The 22,811-nt window shown below is 42.9% G+C and overlaps 1 protein-coding gene across 1 annotated transcript in view; it reads left to right on the forward strand.

Annotated features, from left to right (window-relative positions):
- Window positions 1-14,745: 14,745 nt before the first annotated feature.
- Window positions 14,746-22,811, forward strand: part of reln (reelin) — an 83,047-nt gene continuing 74,981 nt past the window's right edge. The window contains exons 1-2 of the mRNA XM_034685146.1: window positions 14,746-14,752; window positions 14,910-15,017. Of these exons, the coding sequence (XP_034541037.1) occupies window positions 14,746-14,752; window positions 14,910-15,017 (115 nt within the window). The remainder of the gene's footprint in view (window positions 14,753-14,909; window positions 15,018-22,811) is intronic.

The following is a 22,811-nucleotide window of genomic DNA, read 5'->3' on the forward strand; positions in this document are numbered from 1 at the left end:
ATATTTCGATCCTATCAGGGAGGTGTTTTACGTTTAAAGCATGTTTCGATGTGAATCAGCTGACTAAAGGTGTTGCTCACAGCGGAGATGCTCAGCTGGGGGCTGTGGCTGAGTGACAGGTCTCCACGTGCACTTTTTTTCTCCGGCTGCGGACTGATTATGACCAGGTTGCGCTCCCGGCTGCATCCCTACTTTGTACTAACCTTAGTAAAATCAAGGCAAGCAGGTTCTCCGCATCCATCTCGGCCTAGATCATTTCTCGTGCGCGCTGCTTTATTCTCACATCCAAGTAATGATCTTTATAACGTGGATCAAGTACAGTCACGATGAAGTGCAGAGGATCCGAATAGATCTCAGTGAAACGTGTGCTGACAGACTCTAAGAGTGTACTTTTCATTGTTTTCACTCCGTGGTCCGTCTCAACCTCTTTGCTTAGAAGACGCTTTAGTGCTGCAATTAAAGGAATAACAGATGCAAACATTATTGCCCTTATCCAGACAAGCGTGTACTGCCCGCTATTTTTGCTTGCGTCATCACAAAATTCTGTCTCGGACGTGTTGTTTCGGTAATAGAAGTATTTCGGCCGAATGACAAAAATGCACCTTCTGGCCATTTTCGACCAAAAATGGCCTTACACTTGAGGCAATGCCACTGTGAACACAGTGTGAAGTCTCATGAGACAGCACGTGATTCATTTTTTATTATTTAAAAATCCAGATTACAGTATCAACTGACCTGGATCACCTTTGACTTGAATCAATCGAGTGCACAACATTGGGACAAATGTCACAAACTCCAAATGTCTGTTGTTAAAGTAGTAGCAATCATGTTTTAAATTGCCGTATACAGTATGTTGTTAAGACCTATGCTGTAAAGCTCAGTAAGGCAGTGTGTGAAATGAATAAATGTCAGGAAGAGAGGACATAGTGTGTATCAAGTACCACCCTGCTCTCTTGAGGGTATTATCCTTCCTTTCAGTCCAAAGTGTGTTGCTTTGGTGGAGCAGCCTCCTCCTCATGTTTTTAGTTTTTAGACGTGATAGGGTGCCGTAAAGCGGTTGTTGTTGCTGTAATGTGTCTGGCTGTGCACATGTATGTTCTCCAATAAAGGTTTAGCCATTTGAAATTGGGATCAGGACATCCCTATGAATAACTACAGCCAGGTCATTCTCAGCCTCCATTCCTCTGTATACTTCAGCAAAACATCTGCAGTAGTGTAAGTCTCATGCGTCACGCTAGTTTTTGCATGCAGGAAAACATTTTCCATTCATTGTCAATACAATGGGCTGTGAAGTCCAACTCTCTCTGCAGGGGCGGCTGTCGCTCAGTGGTAGGTTTGGTCGTCGATCAATAGGGGGTTCAATCCCAGGTCCTGCTGTTCACATGCGGTAGTGTCCTCCTTGGGCAAGACCCTTAAACCCGTAACAGTTCCACTGGCTGTGCATAGGGTGTGTGAATGGGATTAGTGAATACTGATGGGCACTTAACAGAGCAGCCTCTGCCATCAGTGTATGAATGTGGTGTGAATGAGTGAATGTGGCATGTAATGTTAAAAGTGCTTTGAGTGGTCACAAGACTAGAGAAAGCGCTGTCCATTTACTATTTACTCAAGTGCATCCTCCATCTTTTCTCGTCTCAGGATCACGAGCTGGGGTAGCTTTTCTTTCTTCATTCTGCTTTTTAAAGTAGGTAGCACATCTCTGAACTTCTTTTCACTGCTGTCCTCCAATATCCCATCATCATCTTCTGTTAATAACTTCTTCTTCAATTCACTTCTGTTCATGTTACTCTCATTTGTGTTGCTTGCACCACCAGTGTCATGAAGTAGTGATGCAGTGAGTCAAACAGGCCGGGAAACCTGTGCGTCATATTTTTATTTGAAATATCAATATTTAGTGTCAGCAAATCGATAATTGTATCACACAAGTCAGGGCGACGATATGCCGCTGTATTGATATTTGGTCCCAACCCCATGTAAGAATGTTTTTTTAAAAGCTATGCTCTCTCTAAGAAAAGATGACTTGTTTTCGGTTCACCAATTACAGTTACTGTCCAATATAAAGTGAGTACCAGGTCTTTTACTATTCATGAGGCTCAAACTGTTCAAAAGTCCAGGTTGATACTCTGATAAAAACTGCAGTTTGAAGTGTCAGCCCGTGAGGATGGCTAAGAGGAGGGCAGGTTCACCTGGTGCTAACTCCCTCTCTTATTCTCTTTCATCTTGTATGCCTTAGTGAGCCTGGAATATGCAATGTTGGAAATATGGGGATGAAAATTTAGCTGAGAATTTTACAAAGACTGTTTTTAAAAATGAATGAGTTCAATGAAAAGTAAAGTCTATGTCAGCCCTGTTGGAAATGATTTCATAAAACACCATGGGTCTTTTTAATAAAGCATGATTGGGTGGCTTCAAGATATTGACATTTACAAACTTTAACCATTTGTCTCTTTGTATGTGAGGATTGTTGTATGTTGAAGGTCATTCAATTAGATTTATTGTGCTGACATACAAACATTGGAAGCAGTTCAAATGATGGATGGCTGTTGAAGTATTTTTTTCTGTGTAGATAGAGATGCTGGTTTCATTAGGTAATCATATAGAGATTTTGGAATGAAAAACATCATATCACCAAAAAGCTTGATTTAATTCCATGACAGTGTAACTTCTTTCTTTTTTTAAAAATTGATGATATCCCGCGGAACAAGTTTCCACATCAGTGCATGGAGATTTGGTTTTGTTTACTTGTTTTACCCTGATAATTGTGCGTCAGACCTCCAGTGATCAGCGTGGATGGTGTTGGCCAGTTAAGATATCTGTTCACAATAAACAGCACTGTTGTTGGTGGTTTTTGTGCAACTGATTTTATCACCTTCTTTACATAAACACATTTCATTAAAGAAAATCTTACTTGATAATGGTTCTTAGACTGGCTTGAGGTGAAGAAGAGTTGATGCACCTAATGGGACATGGAAACACCCTTTTCTTGTCATGAACTTTTTACTGATGTGCTGAGCCTCGCTGGATACGTAGAATATGATGGAGGTTTTTTTCTTTTTGGCTTTTACACGATTTTACATGAGCATTTTACCATTCCAACTAATGGGAGAGCCAGGAAAAAAACTCTTCCTGAGGTGGACTCTCCATTTTCTTTTAGATGACCACAGTGACCACAGTGACCAGTCAAAACAGCCAACAAAAACAGACAAAAAAGAAAAAGAAGACACCAGGGTTTCACTTTGGAGTACATGAGTTTCTGTCCCTCAGTGTCGATTCAAAGCGCTGCTCTGCCTTGGCGGAAGTCTCAAAGCCTTGCTTTGACAGATGCCTTAGGGTCATGGCTCGCTCGGTGGTGAGGCATTTTTGGGTGGCCTGTTGGGGGCTCTGGGAGGCGGGATGTGGAGGACAGACCAGCTGCGATGAGGGGATGAGGGTCACTTAGGCTAAGTAGCCTGGTGTCCCTCTGAGGGACACGGCAGACAGTGAGGTTATATAGACTGTGGTTGACAGCTTGGCCCTCATTACCTCCTTCCTGTTTCCTATTAAAGCTGTTCCCAATGGAGCAGGTGAGACGGAAAGGGACTTATGCAACAGTGTTGATCATTGTCCAATGTCTGCAATTTGTCTTTGTGTACTTTCACAGCTGGCTTTGTGGTTGCTCTGTAAGTGTGTCTTCAGGGTTCTGTAAAAGCAGGTTAGCTTGTTACGATGACGAGAGGTCTCTGCTGATGCATGCATGGATGACTTGAGCTTGCCATATGTTTTCATATACATTTATGTGTAGTGTTACAGTGTGAGTTTGGATAAGGAGTTGTGGTTTGGATCTTACCCCAGCGTTTGAGGCTGACCGGGCTGTTAGTGTTTTCCTACATTCCTTGGATTTTTGTCCTAAGCACACTTGGCTGTCAGCAGTAACAACTTTCTTCAATAACCTGTGTTTGTTTACATTAAGATTGTTTACAACTAGCTTGAAAATGTGTATTCTCATGTTCATCATGGCTTTGATAAGTCAAAGGACGATAGTTTGCTCATCAGGTCTGGATGACTGAAGCCGCTCCTCTGTCAGCACAACACATGGTGTTGATCATAAGGACAGCTCACTCTCCAGTCCTGGCAGTCAGAGAGAGAGACAGAGGGAAAGAATCACAGTGTTTCTGAACCCTGTTACCAAATAACCTTTTCAGCAACTATTAATAATGCATTGTATGCCAAACAATATACCCTTTATAATGGAGGTTTAGGGAGGGAAATACAACTGTACTGTATAAGACGTCTTTAATGGGTAAACATGAAAGACACCATTGCTTGCTGCCTCAGATCTCTGATGTTTTCTGATCTAAGTGTCTTGGTGCTTCCTCCTTTCTCCTCTTATTCTGTCCAGATTTCATCAGGACTCATGAAGGGGAGGTCTTCACAAGAGAACAGTCACTTATCACACTCATTTAACTTCTCACAGCAGAGATTAATACTTAGATGGGATCTGTGAGCTGTTTGAGGCTTCTCTACAATGAATCAATGAATAATGTTTAAAGCCCAGAGAGGTGATTTGCTATCAAAGCCAATGTCGGGTCAAAAGAATAGCCTTTGAGTGGTCACAGTGTGATGTACGTCTTCTGAACATGCTACGTTCAGATAGAAGCTGTGAAAAAAAATCATCTGTCATAACATATTTGGCATTGTTGATTAAAGCATTTGACTTCTAAGTAAGATGGTGTCTTCATTTTACGTCAGATGTCCGGATTTTGATACATGATTAAGACTGAAATGATTACTGAACATCTAAGAGCGAATAGTCCCTCTCCAGAAATACATACACTTTGGCAATTTAGGCAGATTTCAAGTGTTGGTCTGTCAGATGAAGTTCAGGCATATTTGAAATTTTAGTTTGCCAACTGCATCCTCTCACAGTGAAATCAGGACTATGAGTTTATTCCCCGCCTTCATTAGGGGTGGAAATTGATAAGATTTTATCAATGTCAATGCCATTGTCGATTCTGCTTATCAATCCAATTTCTTATCAATTCTCCTAACGATTCCTGAGTATTTTTTTGAGGAAAAAAAAAGGAACCATTTTGTTTTTCTCCAAAATTATGTCTGCACAAGACTGAACATGAACATATTCAAGTTGAACATACTGAACAATAGGTTGACCTCATTTTTGTCCGCGTGAGTCTGCATGTGGCTCCTCGAGTCTGGATGAAAAGACTTTGAATTTGGAGAGGAAAAACACTTTCCCCCCGGGTGTCACCGCAGAGGTATTTTACCCGGTCTCGGTGCCTCATTTTCGGCTGTGTGAGTCTGGACTTTGCCCCTCAAGCCTGAGGGAAAGCGTCCCTACTCCGAAAGGGGTAAGGTGGGGGTTCACCTCCCCGACGCGAACATATTCACAGGAACCCTTCTCCACTTCGGCCCGACGTGAACCCCAAGCTTCGAGGTCGAGTCGACAAATGCTTCAGCGTATTTGAGGTATTTGCACCTAGGAGTTCTGCTTCGCAGAGTGTGACGTAATGCAATGTACCGTAACGTGACGTGACATGACCTGGGAAATTAATCGTTAGGAAGAACTGATACATTTTGAGGTGTGCAATTCTGATGGAATTGATCAATTGGAACTGGTTCTAAGTCGGATCCAGTTTTCGATTCCCACCCCTAGCCTTCATGGCTTTTCTTTGTGCCATATATAAATAAGTATACACTGATCATCCACAACATTATGACTACCTCTGCAATCTAGTGAAATGTAACACAACAGCTCCTCTATTAATTATGCCTTAAGTAGTTTATACATTTTCATTTTTGTAGTCATGTCAGAATGGAGAGTTTTGTACTTAATGATTAATTTACAATCATTGTTGAAGTCATTGTCATCCTCTGTAACATCAACAGTCAGGTCCTGGTTGACAGTGGGACCCTACAGTGTGAGTGCATAAATCATGAACTATGGTTGTACATCGCATACGACTCACTTTCCACCATAACACTAATGCAATCATATAGTGTATGGGAAGATATTTACACTGGCAACCATATATTAGAATAAGCTATACACCTGTGCCTGCTTTTGCTAAAGCATGTGACCTACCAGCTCATATGGATGGGAACAGAGACGCATATATTGCATGGTATGAGAGCGGCACAATGAAGTGTGATTCTGAGGCAGATTATGTGTGAGGAACAGGATGTTGGTGACAGAACTGCCTCTTCGCTCCTGTTTTTCTCCACGGCTGTTGCAGGGGTGAAGCCAAGTCAGGCAGGCAGGAAGGCTTCAGCTCCCCTCCTCGGTAAACAGACAAGGACCTCCACAGTGCAAGCTGGACAGGGAACAAGACTAAGCTGCACTTAATAATCTCTGGCAAAGATCATGAAAGGACCTGTAAACTTGTCACAGGAGATTCATCGCTTTCATCCAGCTTTTGCAAAAAAAAAAAAATGCTTGGAGATGTTTTAGTTAAGCAGACCTGTAGAAGCTCAGTGGCTGAGGTCGTCGTCTCTGATCTAGTGTTTCACAGCAGCAGATGGCAGTGCCGGCAGGCCAGGATGATGCCAGAAGGTTACGCAATGGAATGATGCCTCTAAGACCTGACTCGAACACCGCATGACACATATATGTGCAGAAACACACTTCCCACACAATCTTCTAGAGCTGTAGGGAGACATTAACACCTAAACGATTCAGTTTGTGTGCATTCTTGTACTTTTGGTCACTTTAAAGAACAGGATTTTCTCTTTCTTATCAGTGGAAAAAGTGGCCTTTCCTCCTTTTGTGTAACGCTCAGGTGACTGACAGTTTGAACCATTTCGGGAAGCTTAGGGTGAAGTGGCACCCCGACACTAGCAGGGCGACGGAAACAGATGGATCCATAGCCTCCCTATGGTCTGGCCTCCATTTCCTGGTCCTCTCTGGGGCACGTGCGTGTCTGCCAGTGGGATATGGGTCAGATGGTCGGCTATCTTTATCCAGATTGATGCCAGGAAAACCTCCATCCATTTGGAACAGAAAAGGGCGTCCTCCTGGTTCACTCAGAAAAAAAATGGGGATTTCATTGATAATTTATGTTGCAGCAGCTCTTTCTTAATGTCCTGCAATAATTTTAAGTAACTTGCCCCAATATGTTGCTCCTTCTATTTTACTCTGTGACTGTTTATAAGAACAAAAACCATATTTTCTTTCCATGATTAGAAAGTGGGTTACAGAAAATAACATCAGGACCTTGTGGCGTTGTTGTGGCCTTCCATGCTTGGGCGTTTTCTGAATGTTTTTCCGAGACTCGTTGAATAAAGTGAAGGATGTGAGTGTGGGTGTGGTGAAGACTGGTGGGTGTGTTTGTACACAAAGAGCTGAAAGGAGCTGTTCAGGGCGTGCCAACCACACCAGTACTTCAATGCAAATGGTCTAGGTTGCGACGTAAATCAGGTCTTCTCTCAGAGCTCGCAGACTTCCTGTCCAGCTCCAGCAGAGTCCCTTGCCATGCTGTTTTCTAAGAATGAGCTCATGCCACCCAGCTTTGCCGGCCTCTGCGCCCAACATGTTGTGCTGCAAGGAGCCATTAATGTTGCCTTTTAGGATGCCATTGGGCCCAATTTTTTATGTCCTTAATAACATTGCTGATCCAGGATACAGTGAGCAGCATTTTGGTCTGCTTTTCACTCCTTAACAGACCTGCTTCTGGTTCAAGGAATCAATCATGGCGATTCCCTCGCTGCTTGTACTATAAATAAAGAAAGAAACAACAGATTCTTTTTCTGCTTCAGGTGCATTCATTTCTAAGGCAACCGCACTCCTCTTTGGGACTGGAGTAAACCGTACTTATCAAATTTTAAACATCCGTTCACTGTCTCCCTTCAGTTTGTTTCAGTACAGTCAGTTCTTCAAGGCTTGTGGTAATGCGGTTTACAGTATTCATGGTAGGATCATTTTCTCTGTAGCTATCTCAACTAATCTTGATTGCAAGGTGGTCAAATTTGGAAAGCCCAGCTGAAACAAAAATAACAATCAAGCAGTCAGTGACGTGATGCTGTGAAAAAACCTCAATCTACTTCAATCATTTGTGATATAATTATTGCTGAATGGATTGGTGCAATTAATTTTCCATTACTGATTAGTCTTTAGTGTTTGCGATCTGTGTGTCTGCTCAAGCTCTGAAAACTTTGAAGCAAAGCCAGTATTATTTTTTTTGAAAGGTGTGTGTGTGGTTGCTTGGTGCAGTTTGGTGTGCTAGTACTTTATGTCTTAACATTACTCCTGGTGGATACAGAGAGGTGAAAAAAGCCCCAGGCCCATCAATAGTTGAGTAGGAGCATGGTTGTGTGTGTCTGTAATGAGGCATACCACATCGCATCATCAATATTACATGTTGGCTAAGGGCCAAGGGATGTGCTCTATGTGTGTAGAGATGGGCGCGTGCATGTTGGTGTGAGTGCTGTGCATACAGTGTAATCAGTGTTTTGCAAGATTTAGGTTCAGTGCACCTTGAACTACACACCCAGATTGTCCAGGAACGTGTAGATCCTGATGTGGATGGGAAGTGAAAGGAAGGGATCATGAGCAAAGGGTGCCTGTAGGTCATAAGCCAATGTGCACCTGACTGTTTAACATATCATGAACAGCTGCATCCGCCACATGTTACTCTGTGACAGCCCAAGCCATATCCCAATACTGACCAACTCACCTATAAAAACTAACACAGTTAACACTGTTATATCTTAGCGTTGAGTATTTCTGCATTCTATCCAGAACACTCATTTAAGAGTTGGGTTTTATTGTAAAGCTATTAGTCCTTTTCATGCAGTATGAAAGCAATCCAGATGTTTGAATGAACTCCTGCTGTGTTGACACATTCAAATATGACACAAAAATCACACACCCTTTTTGACACACACTACTCCTGCCTGTTTTTGATGAGAGTGTTGCCAATAAAGTTCAACCTAATACCCGCCTCATGGCTTCTCATTCCCCTCGGCTAAGTGAACAGTACTCAGAAATGAAGTATGGACAAGAATTTTAACAGCTATCATCAAAGGCCCTCAGCCTCCTCCTTTAGATCGGTGTGTGTGTGTCTGTGTGTATGTGTGTGTGTATGTGTGTGTATGTCAGTGTGTGTGTATGTGTGTGTATGTGTGTGTGTGTGTGTGTGTGAAGTTCCCCCACAGGTGATTGGATCTGATCTTATCTCATCTCATCTGATTGGCTCATCCGTCTGTTGCGTTCCACGGGGCGAGTGAGAGAGAGAGAGAGGTGTAAGAGGCCTGTCTAAATAATTTAGATCATGCATTTGTATTGATCAGGTAGCGCTGCTCTCCCTGGGCCACTCCTCTGCTACCTAACCCCCCCCTCCTCACCCTCGTTCTTGTTTTTCGATTGTAACCTTGTGGCCCCCAGCTTTGCTTCCCCTTCACTCCTTCTCCCTCAACATCCACATCAAACAGTGCGTGCACTCTGCTGCGAGGGAGCAGAAAATTCATGAGAAGGGAGTAGATGGGGAAAGTGCAGGAGAGTGCATTTTTTTTTACCATGGTTCCTCAAATGGGGGTGAAGCTGAGGGAGATATGCTGGAAGAAAGGTGTAAGCAGTGGATAAAGAGAGAAAAAGCATGTTTGTGTGTGTGTATGTGTGTGTGTAGTCCATATCCAAGTGTCTGTGAGTAATGGAGTGTGTGCAGCCTTGTCAGTGGAAATATAGAAATACAGAGTGTTTTGTGTGTTTACAGTCTGTTGAAGCTTGGTCCAACCCAGTGCATTAAACCCTGTCCATTACTCCATTAAATACTGCATCATGGCAAGGCCTTGGATCAATACAACATAATATAAACACTTATAACCTGTCTCACCTCACAGCAGTGGCTTCATTGAATAGGTAATGTATTCTAGGCAAGCAAAAATAGCATAAAAGAGAAGCCCATGTATGCTGAATATGGACATTATAATTGCTTGTTTGAATGAGAGGACCTTTTCCCTGCATTCTGTTGGTATCGCAGTGTTAGAGGTGCACTGAGCAACATGGACTGAATATGATAATGCCTCCGTTGCCAAGCAAAATATCAGTCTATCTCACAATACAGCTTCTTGTACACGCTGTACATGCTGATAGAATTTGGCAACGCTTACAGCTGACAAGAAAATGGAATTTAGAGAATTACTTGTTTCACACACAATATTATCAAAGCCAATTACACAATAAGGAACAAGGCAAAAAGCATCTATTATGATAATCAAAGAATCTATTGGTTAAATAAATAAATAATTTGGATTATGCTCTTTTCTTAGCTGTCTGCTTTGAGGGCTTGAAGCTGCTTTTAACATGCTACCTCTCAGTCAAGTATTCAACTGAAGTCAAGTCCTGTCACATGTGCATGGACAGGAGTTGTAGATTTTTCTGTGATTTTAAAAAGCATACATTCCTCCATCGTTCTCTAAATGTGTGCACACAGCGGCCAAATATTCTCAAGTAAGAAACACCATGACAATCTCTGAGGGTGTGAACATCATGCTTGTGTTTACTCCAGTTGGGTTGTCACCAAGGATATGCAGGTTTAGTCAACGGATTGATTGAATGTCATAATGCCTGCTTGTTAACACTTGTCAGTTGAATCTGTCACGTATGGAGAAGAGTAGGAAGAAGAGGACCCAAAAATAAATAATTTAATAACAAAACTTACTTTTAGAACAAAAACACACAGAGGACACAGGCACATGCAGCTGGGTAGACATACAATGATCTGACAAGAGACAGGGGAAACAGAGGAACTAAATACACAGAGTAATTAACACAGGTGTGGAGCACAGGACACAGGTGAAACTAATGAGGTTAACCAACAAGGAGGGAAACACAAGGGCAGAAAGTAACTAACCTGGAAACAGGGGATTCAGAACTACAAAACCGAGAACACAAGACAAGACTAAGAAACACCAGAAAGTACAAAAAGAGACATGGATCACAAAATACACAAGGGACACAAAGGATAACTGGTACAGAACAAACACAGGAGAAACCAAGGTATGAAACACATGAAAAACTCAACTAAACATCAACTCATGACAGAATTGATCGTTAATATTTTTTTATTGCTGGCCTGAATGCCAGTCATATGTTGTGTCTAAGCTATAGCGCAGCCTCCTGCCACTAGTAGAGGCTTGGCTACTATCATAATGCTATGATGCTCTACTACTCGGATGTAGAGAGTCAGAAATAACACAAGACATCTCGTACTACAGCGCAGTTTGTGTCTGGTTAAACTGGCGTACAATAATAATAATAGTAATCTTTATTTAAAGAGCACTTTTCAAAAACTATGTTACACTGTGCTTTACAATGCCTCTAAGGACATGTGCAAAATAAAGAGCATTTAAAAGGCCATACAGTCAGTGCAAATGTCATAACCATTAAAAGAACATGATATCATAAAAACAAATTAAAAACAAATTAAAAATAAAATAAAAACAAAATTGAACAATAAAAACAAAATAGAACAAAATAAAAACAATAAAAGCAGGACCCTGTGCAAGACACCTTGATTAAACAAAATCAGGAAATGCTCTCTGTTAAAACAACGTTTTGAGCAATGACTTAAAAGAGAGCACAGAGTCCGCAAACCTAATTTCCTCTGGCAGTTCATTCCACAGCTGTGGGGCCCGGACTGAAAACGACTTGTCCTCCCTAGTTTTCAGACAAGATTTTGGGACTGAAAGTAACTCTGGTTGGAACGGTCTTTTACCAGCACAGTTATGTGGACTTAAACCTGTAAGGAGGACCGAAGGCTGGTGGTGCTAGCTCTGCTAATGTTATCTCAACCTGAGAAAAATCTACTAAAGAATCACAAAAATCTAATCTTACAGTAAAGACCTGCTTCCTGTTAGCACCATCAGAAATGATGGATTCAAGAAGCTTATCAGAAAACTAAATCCAGATACACGCTAACAAACTGTCTGATGTCTTCAACTTTCACTCAGGACCGAAAATCTGCCTTTAAATGTAAATAAATTATGATTTGATGATGATTATCGATATCGACTGATATGGAATATTTTATCGTGATAACATCATTTTCAATATCGCCCAGCTCTAACTTAATATCTTACAGGAAATGTATCCTATTTATCTTATTTACCATGTTTTTTTGTGCTTTTGAAGTTTGCATGATTTGAATTGGTTATTAAAACAAAAATGATGATGTAGTATTCTTGAAGCACGCATCATTTGTATTCTTGGATCTCATCCTTGGGTGGGATTTTTTTTATAAAAGATTAAAGCAGAATGTTATTTACAGTTGTATACTATAGTGCAGCAGAGAGCATGTTTGATACAGTATCAGTGCTATAGCTGTATTTCTGGCTATAAACCACAAAAGAGACGAGAGGAGGAAATGTCTGGATATAATAAAGTGAGTCGGGGGATGAATTATTGAGGCTTTTATATGGAGAAAGGACACGAAGGGGAGAGATGTGCTGAACTGTGCTCTACTCTGAAGACAGGGTGTAGCACGTCCAATATACTCAGACAGATGCAGAACACACACAGTCACACACACACACGCGCAAACACGCTGGGCGCCTTGTGTGAGGACTAGTTAATGGAGCACTCCAGACAAACACAGGGCCACACAGGAGTCTGCTCAGTCCAGATGCGTTATTGAAACACACCAAAACCCCCCAAAAAGTGAACGCCCGAGACCAAACTGACATGTTACTATTCTTACTAAAAACACACCAGTGCCTCGGGTGTCGCCTCTTTTTCTGATTCCCCTTTCCCCCTGAATGCCTGGGGATTTCTGGGTCAGGAAATAAGAGCGCCTCCATCTTTCTCCTCTGTTAGATTTCATTCCTCATCGTGTAAAAGTGTATTTTTTGGGAGTTCCTTTGAGCTGAAGACTGTTCCCTTGAGCTCTGATCTGTCTGGCTGGAAGCAGTCCAGTGGCTGAGCTCTTTCCCTCCAGTGATGTAGCTGGCTCTGTGGTCCCGTCAATCAGGGCCTTTGTTTACAGGGTAGATCGATAGTTAACTAGAGCCTGGATACACTAAGCTGTAGATCTGTACAAGCAGATAACAGACCTCTGGCAGGCTTTCTGCTCTGCTGCTGTTTGTGGTGACCTGTGATGACTAGAGGATTAGCAAGGCTATCAGGGTTACAGTGAATTAGCTCATCAGTCTCTTTTAATATGGTTATCAATAGGAACAGGCTTTGATCAAAGCAGTGTGGTGTGTTCAGGATGAGTTGGATTACTTTCATGAGGGATTTGCTGTGAGTCAGAGAGGAAGGTCATGTTACCTTTTTGTTGTTTTTACTACTTTAACACTCACTGGAACCTACATGTAGCAGACTCTCATGTGTGTCTGTGTGGGGGCATGTGCGTATGCATGTGTGTGTTTGTGTCTGAGGCATTGTTGCTTTTGCACCTGCTCATACGTCTGTGCACTCTCCTCTCCTGCAGGGTGTTTGAGCTCACCGGCCTTCCAGATAATGGTCACTTTACATGTCTCTTGTTAACACCTGAGCCCTGTGCTCATTAGCAGCATAATGTTATGGAGCTGTAGTGTTTACACGCTCCCAGAGCTCCCTGTCCACGCATATGTAACACACTGACTAATAATCTGTGTAGTTTGCTAACAAAGTGTGAACATTACTTGTACTTGTGATCTCTGACGCATTACCAGCAGTACATACAGTTTAACTTTTAGGGCCTCTGCTATTCAACATCTACATGCTCCCCTTAGGTCAGATAATAAGAAACTACAAAATAAAATACCATAGCTATGCAGATGACACACACATTTACATCACCATATCACCAGGGGATTATAGTCCCATAAAAACGCTGAGTAAATGCATTGAACAAATCAATGAGTGGACGAGCCAGAACAAAGAAAAAAATGAAATGATTGTTTTTGGAGCCAAGGAAGAAAGGTTAAAGGTTACTGCTCAGATCCAATCTGCACAGATGAAATGTTCAAACAAAGCCAGAAGCCTTGGTGTAATCATAGACTCAGACCTTAATTTCAGCAGCCACATTAAGACAATTACAAAGTCAGCCTACTATCACCTTAAGAATATATCAAGGATTAAAGGACTTATGTCTCAGCAGGATGCAGGCAAACTCGTCCATGCATTTATCTTTAGCAGACTAGACTACTGTAACGGGGTCTTTACTGGACTCCCTAAAAAGTCCATCAGACACCTGCAGCTCATACAGAATGCTGCTGCTCGAGTCCTAACAAGGACCAAAAAAGTAGATCACATCACTCCAGTTCTTAGATCTCCACACTGGCTTCCTGTCTGTCAGAGAATAGACTTTAAAATCCTGCTGATATATATATAAAGCACTGAATGATTTAGATCCAAAATACTTTTCTGATCTGCTGCTACTTTATGAACCACCTCGACCTCTGAGGTCATCAGGTACTGGTCTGCTTTCAGTCCAGAGAGTCAGAATGAAACATGGTGAAGCAGCGTTTAGTCATTATGCACCACATATCTGGAACAAACTCCCTGAAAGCTGCAGGTCCGCTCCAACTCTCACCTCTTTAAAATCAAAGACTAAGACTTTTTTATTTGCCACTGCCTTCCTATCTTAGCTTATTTTAACTTGCTTTAAATGCAAATCTTAATTTTATTTTTTAATATATTCTAATTTTCCTTTTCTTTTCAATGTTTTATTATATTTGTCATTTTAATTGTGTGCTTTTATGCTTGTCTGAATGTTTCCAATGCTTTTAATGTTTTAATGTAAAGCACATTGAGTTGCCCTCGTGTATGAAATGCGCTGTACAAATAAAATTGCCTCGCCTTGCCTTGTGTGATTATTCATTAAGGTCACCATTTTTTCATTTTCATCTCAGAAATGGTTTCTGTTTTACTTAGTCAGTTGGATTGAGCTCAAGAACATCTGTATCAACCATCTTCTGTTTCTCTGTCTCTACAGTAACCATATCTACCAGTGTATCCTTTGATGGTCTGCTGGTGACCGGTCTCTACACCTCCACACCAGTCCAGTCGGCTCCCATTCCTGCTCCAGCTGCCTTTGGCTTTGGTAAGTCCTCACAAGATATCTCTGTAGGCTGTTTAGAGTGGCTTCCTCACCCATACTCCACATGCCAACAAAAGCCCCACAATAAATGCTCAACTTAACTTCACCTTTTTAACAAAAACAAACTCTCAGTTACCCTCATAACTAAGTGCTGGAACTATGGAGTAACACTGCGAGCATGGTCCAGCACAGTCAACTACATCCGTTCCCAGAATGAGCGCAAGACCACTTCCCTGCCCCTGTTGTGACAAGACATGATGGATGAGGGGTGGAAATGATGTGACCATGGTTTCGGTCAGATTCGTTTCATTTATGCCTGAGAAGAAACAAGTTAAACAGAAAACTGAATATTTGATGAGTAAAGGAAATTGGAGAACAAAGCAGAAAAAATAAATGAGCCCTCTGAGAGACAAAACCAAACTTCCAAAAACAAAGGAGAACATTTTTTCAATCATCAGGAGAGCTGGTCAAATGTTGAATTTCAAACAAAGTTGCAGTGGGCGTAACGAAATGCATTTGGATTTTATTAACTCTGCTCTTCAAGATATCTTCAACATCTTTATTAAATCTTATTCTGTTTTTTTAACATCATAAGCATTTTTAAAGTGTGTCTAAAGCGAGATTTACTCACCTCTGTTTAAAGGAGCTTCAGCTTTATTCAAAATCATGCAAAGATCTGAATTGAAGTTAAGTCTTTAAATAGTTTTTAAAGGGCAATCTAATTACAAAGTACAGAAGCGAATAAATCAGAGTTAAGTGTGACCGATTTCCTGTTTCACACTGAGAATTTTGAGACTCAGATGAAGTGTGTGTGGATGGAGTCCCTGTGTGCAGGGGTGGGGGCTTTCTCTGGGTGATGGACTGGCCATAAAGAACTCCTCAGAGAACAGGGCTACTGGCCCAGAACTGCTGCCCAGTGGGCTCACTTATCCTGACTAACTCCACTGTTCTTCAGACGCTGACTTCACCCTGGCCAGGGCCGCTCTTCACTCTTGGCAGCCATGTTTACTGGGGAGGCATCCAAGCAAGGATTGCGTCACCTTTGCTTCACTCTCATTAAATTGAGAAGTTTTAAGAGACGGGCTGCACAGACTGATAGGCAGCAGCTTGTTGGGCTGTGAATTTCCGCATGGTGTGGGTTTAAATAAGTCTACAAAGCCGTCCTATTACAGTATGTGTAATCTTCTGAGCAGTTATGCTGTCCAGTTTTCACAGTGTTAGTCACTCAGTGTGTCCTCAGCTGAGGAGCTCTCTGCACTGTGTCTCTCTGCTCTGTTTCTCCTGCATCGACTCCCAGTGTGAGCCTCAGCACTTCATGTGGTTTCACAGAATCAAGGGTGTCACACCGGAAACAGATCGGGAGATTGGCGTTGTTATTTTTTTTCTTTTACCTAATTTGTATACACATTTCTTTTACCTGAAATGGGATTTTGAAGCGAAACCCTCTGTACCTTATGTTGCAACCATAGATGGTATAAAATATGGACGTAGTATCTGTGACGTCACCCATCTGTTCCTGAGCGCTGTTTTGAAGCCAATCGATGGAGGCGGCCATATTTGAAATGCGGAACTCAACCAGACATAGTGTGACGTAAAGGGGCGGAGTTTGAGCCTCCTAGCCAACAGCTATGTGTTCCCGTCCGGGAGTCAAGTCAGTCATGTCCCTATTTGGGCAAAAACTTGTAATCTTAATATCTTCTGAACCATCGCATTAGAAAAAAATTTGCCCCCCGTACAGTGTGTGCCGATAGAGAGATTAGCAACGTAGAGCCAAGCCGTTTTTTGTATCAGGCTGTAAACATGTTTATTAATAATGCAAAGATCGTTTTTTTTGGATTGGTGTCTATGTGGTTTCTGGTGTTTCTGCAGCCAGCCTCAAGCGGATTCTTGATGAACTGCAGTTTATAACAATTCCGCATGGGCTTCATAGTTTGAGACCGGAGGTTGCCGCTTGGTTGCAACAGCCTTGATTGACTGTGAACCTCAATTCATGGCAAGAATATGATAAGTGGAGAGAAGGATCTTTGGCCTTGGGAGGGCTGAAGAAAGATGCTCCCAGAGAGAAATTGCTCCATCAATGAGCTCATTCAAACCCTGTGACATTGCTGTACATAAGAGAGCGAGGAAGCTTTGAAGATAATGCCATAGAACAACATGGAATGAGGTACTGATTGATTCCCACTGTTGCTGTGATAAACACAAAGGAATCTGTGAGGACAACCGGGTCACAGAACTCCACAAGGGATTTTTATGAGCCCAGTGTTTAGTGTGAAGCTTCTCTGACAGGGTGTGGCTCTAATCCCCTTAAATGAAAGCATGTAGGGGACACATGACACACATGGACAGCTACATGCATTCACTCAATAGAATCCAATAAACACCAACCCACTCTCACTGAAAAGCACTTACTTCAGCTGTGTACAGCTGTTCAAGAACGGCGGCTGGCTGAGGGAAACATGTGGCTGACAGATGTATCAATGCGGGAACAAACTTAAACCCCAGCACAGTAATATTGAATCCTCACTGCACAGCCTCCAAATGATGGCACACGCAAGGAGAAGACAAGCAGAGAATGTTTTTTTTCCCCTCAGATTTCAAATCACAAGTTAGTGCCAGGCAAGAAGAGGGGGAAGGTTTTTTGTAAGTAGATCTTCTAAAGTCAGTGGAGAAAAAAGGGTAATTAAAAGAGAGACAAAAATGGGCATAAAGTGAGCATGAGTGGTTTGAACCAGATACAACTGCAGACGGAATAAACAGATAAAGGCAGGGAGACAGAGAGGTTAGTGTTTGTACACTCAGTGTGGGGATGTCTTGTGGTTGATGTGGTCAGAGCTGATGTGGCGAGCAGACAGGATGACTGCACGCTGGCCTCCACAGAGAGAGTTCCCCTCGGCCCTCTGTGTCACCCTTCGCCGCCGCTCTTCACAGAATGCTCCTAAAACCAGTGCATCTGCATGTGCACGTCCGCACTGCATGCAAATACACTATGTATCACGGCTCCTCTTCCTTTCATGTCTTTTGTGTTTTCCTTTATTTTGTCTGTCGAATGCCCAGATGTAGATACACGTACACACAGGCAGACACCACAACAGGGAGACAAAGAAGTGAGTACTTTATTGGCCTCCACTCCTTCTAAATAACAACGCACTTTACACTACATATATAATAAAGTGTGAAGTATAGAGGGACATACTTTTTACTACGCCGTCACAACTTAACACCCACTCATTGTCGAATTAGCCGAAGTGAGATGGAGCCATTGGGGTGGCAGTAAGCCTCGTCTGAGGAATGTCATATTTTCTTTTTTTTTTCTGGGGCTGAGCTGCTTCCCTCTGCGGCTCAAAGGAAGGAGATCTCCCACCAGCCGCCGGGTGGCTTACCACAGACCTTTATGAAGCTGTAATTGCTTTGCAGAGACTGGTGCAGAATCAGACAAACTGGAGCTCAAAACAATGTTGACAGAAGAAGAAGGGTATAAAGTGACTGTGGTTTTTATAAATGGGCCCACAAGAGGTCTGATAAACTAGTCTGGCTGAGGCACAGTAGCAGCAGCAGCAATAACTCCAGTCCAAGGTGCGAGGACTGGCGGCGCAGACTCAACATGTCATTGAGGGATGCATGTAACATTTCACAGGTTATGTAGAAGGTAGAGTGAGAAAAGTAATAAATCTCCTTTCATTGTGTAGTTTAGCTTGACAGCCTAATTGCTCATTAGAGACCTTTGCAACAACTTTCACTGTGAAACTTTTAGACCCTGTGTGTGTAACATAAACAGAGGGGATGTCTACACAGACTGCCAGAAAGGCAACTTGAGTCCTGACTGACTCAGCTCCTGGAGAATTCCAACTGCTCTGTGTTTTTTTTTCCTTCCTTTGACTTTTATTCCATTAGCAGATCTTTCTTTCCATTCCACTTTCTTGGCTTTTTGAAAGGAACTCACACAGATTTCAAATTCATGTCGACAAAAAAATGTATGACCAGAACAATGACACATGCATGTTGCTATAATTTAGATTTATGTGGTTTGGTTTTACATGAAAACAGATCACTGTTGTGTGTCGCACAGAAATTATGAGGTGATGTATTGGACCCCACACGCCAGGCTCTGCATGGAAAGAAATGTCACATGGGCTGATTTATAAAGCTTCCCTAATGGCAAAATGTTCCCCTCAAGTCATCATCTATCCAAACAGAGAAACAGAACAAGTATCCATTCACATGACCCCAGATGATTCTTAATGACGATGATGAACAAAAGGCACTTGAAGAGAGGAGAGAGCTTTGGAAAATAGACAGGAGAGGGGGAATGATGGGCGAAGATGACAACAAGGAGCTGACAAAGTGTTTGAGATTTAGTGAATGAGTGCAAGTGAAGAGTGAGAGGAGAAAATTGGAAAAGGTGTGCATGAAAAATAGCAAAGAGGAACTGATGAAAGGGGGACAGAACGTGGATGATATAAGGAGGGGGAAGGAGTAACGAAAGATGAGTGGATGGCGTTTCATCACTCCCTCTGACGGAGTGGCTGATTGGTGTTGCCGTGCCAATGCTGAGCTACTGAGAAACTGGTCATTGATGGATGGCTCGTTTGCAGGGTGATGTTTATTTTGTCGTTAATTTGCATATTTGTATGTATTTGGGGGGCGGTTGGCATCCGCTGGCGAGGATCAGTCCCCATCTCACTGTGATGGATCTGGCTGTCTGACAAAAAGGACAGCTCAGTGACAGGGACATCCAGCCGACACTCTGTCCCCATGACGGATGGGCTCGTGTTAACACACAGCCCGATCAGAGATGAAATCCTGCTGCACCTTGACCTGTGGAGGAGGGGCCTGAGAGGGTGTGCAGAAAAAAGTCTAATCATGCTATTCACATATTTAATGTAAACTAGAAACATACAGAAAAACACAATCTTGAACGATCCTTCCTTCTGATTATATTTAATTATGCATTCAAGTCCTGGTATCCATGCACTCATCCATCTCAAGGCTGAAGGTCGCCTGTCTGTGCCCTCTTGCCACCAAGCCAGATTGAATGTCAGCCAGAATGTCAGACAATGAGAGATGGCAGCTCATCATGTCAGTATTTACAGAGACACATTCCTAGGCGTGTTTGCTGCTGAACAGAGCCGCCTTATTTTGGAGGTACTAACAGTCCCAAGAGAGCGCAAGTGTGCTTCCGCATACCCCCTCCATCAATGGGATGAGGCGAAACCCTGAGTAGGAGAAGCTGTGTGTAGGGAAAAGATGGAGGATAAAGAGGAATGATATGGAGAAAAGGGTAAAGCAGAGAGGAGAGAAGGGGCGAGGGAAGGGGATCCCATGGGGAGAGAAGCTGTCAGTCCCTGGGAGACTTCAAACGTACAGCAGCCCTGTGATCAGCCTGCTCCCTGGCTCTCTGCTGACAGCTCCCTGACTGCGCCGCTTAGACTCCCTCATACAGACACACACAGATACACACATATACACTTGCTTGCTACCGTAAGAGCTCCTACACTCAGTGAGTTATCCACTCGTACCACAACACATTCAAATTCCATTGACATTCGCATACTCATGCTGATTCTCACACTCAGGCTGTGCATCTGTGACACTCCGATATGCATCCTTATAACAACCTTGAATGCTGCTAAAGTTTCCCTGTTGCAACTTTGTCAAGGACGCCACACACTCACAAACTGTTGCTCCTGATCTGAAAAAAAAGGCAAGGTGTTGCAAGTGTGCTGGTGATGATGTTGATGATGATGACTTATCTAAGCCATTACTCCTTCTCTGCTCAGGGCTGAGGCATCCTAAGGCAGATCCCTCCTGATGATGAATTCATTAGTACAGAAGATGAAATGAGTTGTCAGTGGCAGCGTTATGTATGGGAGGTGATTTGTGTTGTCTGTGGCATTGCGTTAGATCAGTCTTGACACCGGCTAGGTCGGCTTGTTGTAAATCTCTGCGCTTTGCTGGCACAGGTTTCGCACACCCCTCGTGCCCAGACTGAGCCTCTGTTCTGTCCCTCCCGTTTGCCCGGCACGTCCTCCCCCACCAATCTCACAATGCTGGGAAGCTGCTAACAGGTGGCTCAACATTTGGGTCCTCTCAGAGTCCAGAGGAACGCTTGGGTGATTATGCAGCACAAGTCATGTCGCTTCTCTCCATGCTCAAAGCCTCCTTTGAAGCAAAAAAGCAAACCTACCTCCAAAGAATTCAAACAGAATACAACATAATCCATTATTTATGTAAGGTAGACTCACAGCAGACTCTAGAAATAGTGCATTAGTGATGACCACACAGCACAGGTCTCAGCATAGGTCTTGCCCCTCAGGTGCGGTGCTACAGTACAGTAGACCTGCTGGAGCACTGCTGCTGGGAATTCATTGGTTCACTTAGTGTACACCAGCTCTCTTGGAAAACATAGACCCTTCTTTGAACTCCCACAGCTTCCCTAGGTGTGCTTGTGTTTTGTGGTGTTCTATATGTATGTCTTTACTCTTGAATAAGTGCATCTATTTGTGCCTGTGCATCAAGGTGTGCATATGTATGTATGTGTGTGTCTATCTGTGTTTTTGTGAGAGCAAACATCAGGCCGAGCATTCCAGTGTTTTTCCTGTCTTTGCTGTATTATTGGAAGAAAAAGGTCCAGGGTGACCAAGAGAGCAGAAATAGGAGAGGAGCTGGACTGACTGTGATAGAGATTTCAAAGTGGTGTGTGAGATGTTGGCTAGTTTTTTTTTATTATTTTTATTTTTTATCCTGAAGGAGAGAGCAGCAGGCGTAGGCTGTTTCTCCCATGTGTGGTCTCTCTTGAGCAGAGCAATGTTATTTTCTGCCACGCAGAGAGGTTGGTTACAAGCCAGAGAGAATGAGAGAAAAATAAAGATAGAGAGAGCTTTGACTCAGAGACTGCTCAGTTTGACACATTTCTGTGAACACTAGTGGGTTTGCATCATTTCAACAAAGAGGCAAGCTGACTTTGAAATGTACCTTTTGTTGTTGTGATACAAAACTCCTTATGCTCCATACCTCCACATGCACCTTGCAAGTGTGTGGGCATCTGTGGGTTTGGTGTGCAAACTGAGAGACAGTGATTTCACAAAGTCTTCACCACAAAGTGCACGCTATCCAGCCTGCACTCTGAGGTCTATTCATTTTTAAAGTTCCCTTGCAGAGCGTATTAGAAAAAGTGGAAGTGCTCTCTGACTGTGTGAGATGATGAAGCCTGGTGGTTTTCCTGGTTTCTCCCTGTAGGGCCTCGACTGGATCTGCCTCTCCAACCTCTAAAAAGCCTCCGAGAAGAAATGCTCCATTGCCTGGCCCATTTTTTTTCCCACAATACATACAAGTTATCTGTGAGCAACTCACCCAGATCCAATCTGACCCATATTTTGGCAGCGAAAATAGTTGGTGACCTTCTCTATGTTTCGCCCTCCTTTCAAGAGGCAGGCTGTTGTCGTGATTAGTTCACTGCCTCCCAGCATTCCTCTGTCAGACCAGGCTCAGATCCAGCATCCTCCATAAACACATCAAGGTGCACACACAAACTGGTTGTACACACACATGCAAAAGCAACACTAGTAACACCATGCCTTGCTTTCTCTGGGCTTCCACTGGCTCCATATCTGTCGCCTCAGGACTCTATCTCTCATACTCAACATGTGTGTCAGGACAGAGCCTGCGAGATCACGGCCTCACCAGTTTGTTTGTTTGCTGCATCGACGGGTGAGAAGCGGGGCAAAAAATTAGCACAAGTCAAATCAGATTAATTAATCCCCAGCTCAAACTATTAGCCGAGGAGTCGTGTTGAATTAA

This window comes from Notolabrus celidotus, chromosome 6 (genome assembly GCF_009762535.1).
Source record: "Notolabrus celidotus isolate fNotCel1 chromosome 6, fNotCel1.pri, whole genome shotgun sequence".
Taxonomy (NCBI): Eukaryota; Metazoa; Chordata; class Actinopteri; order Labriformes; family Labridae; genus Notolabrus; species Notolabrus celidotus.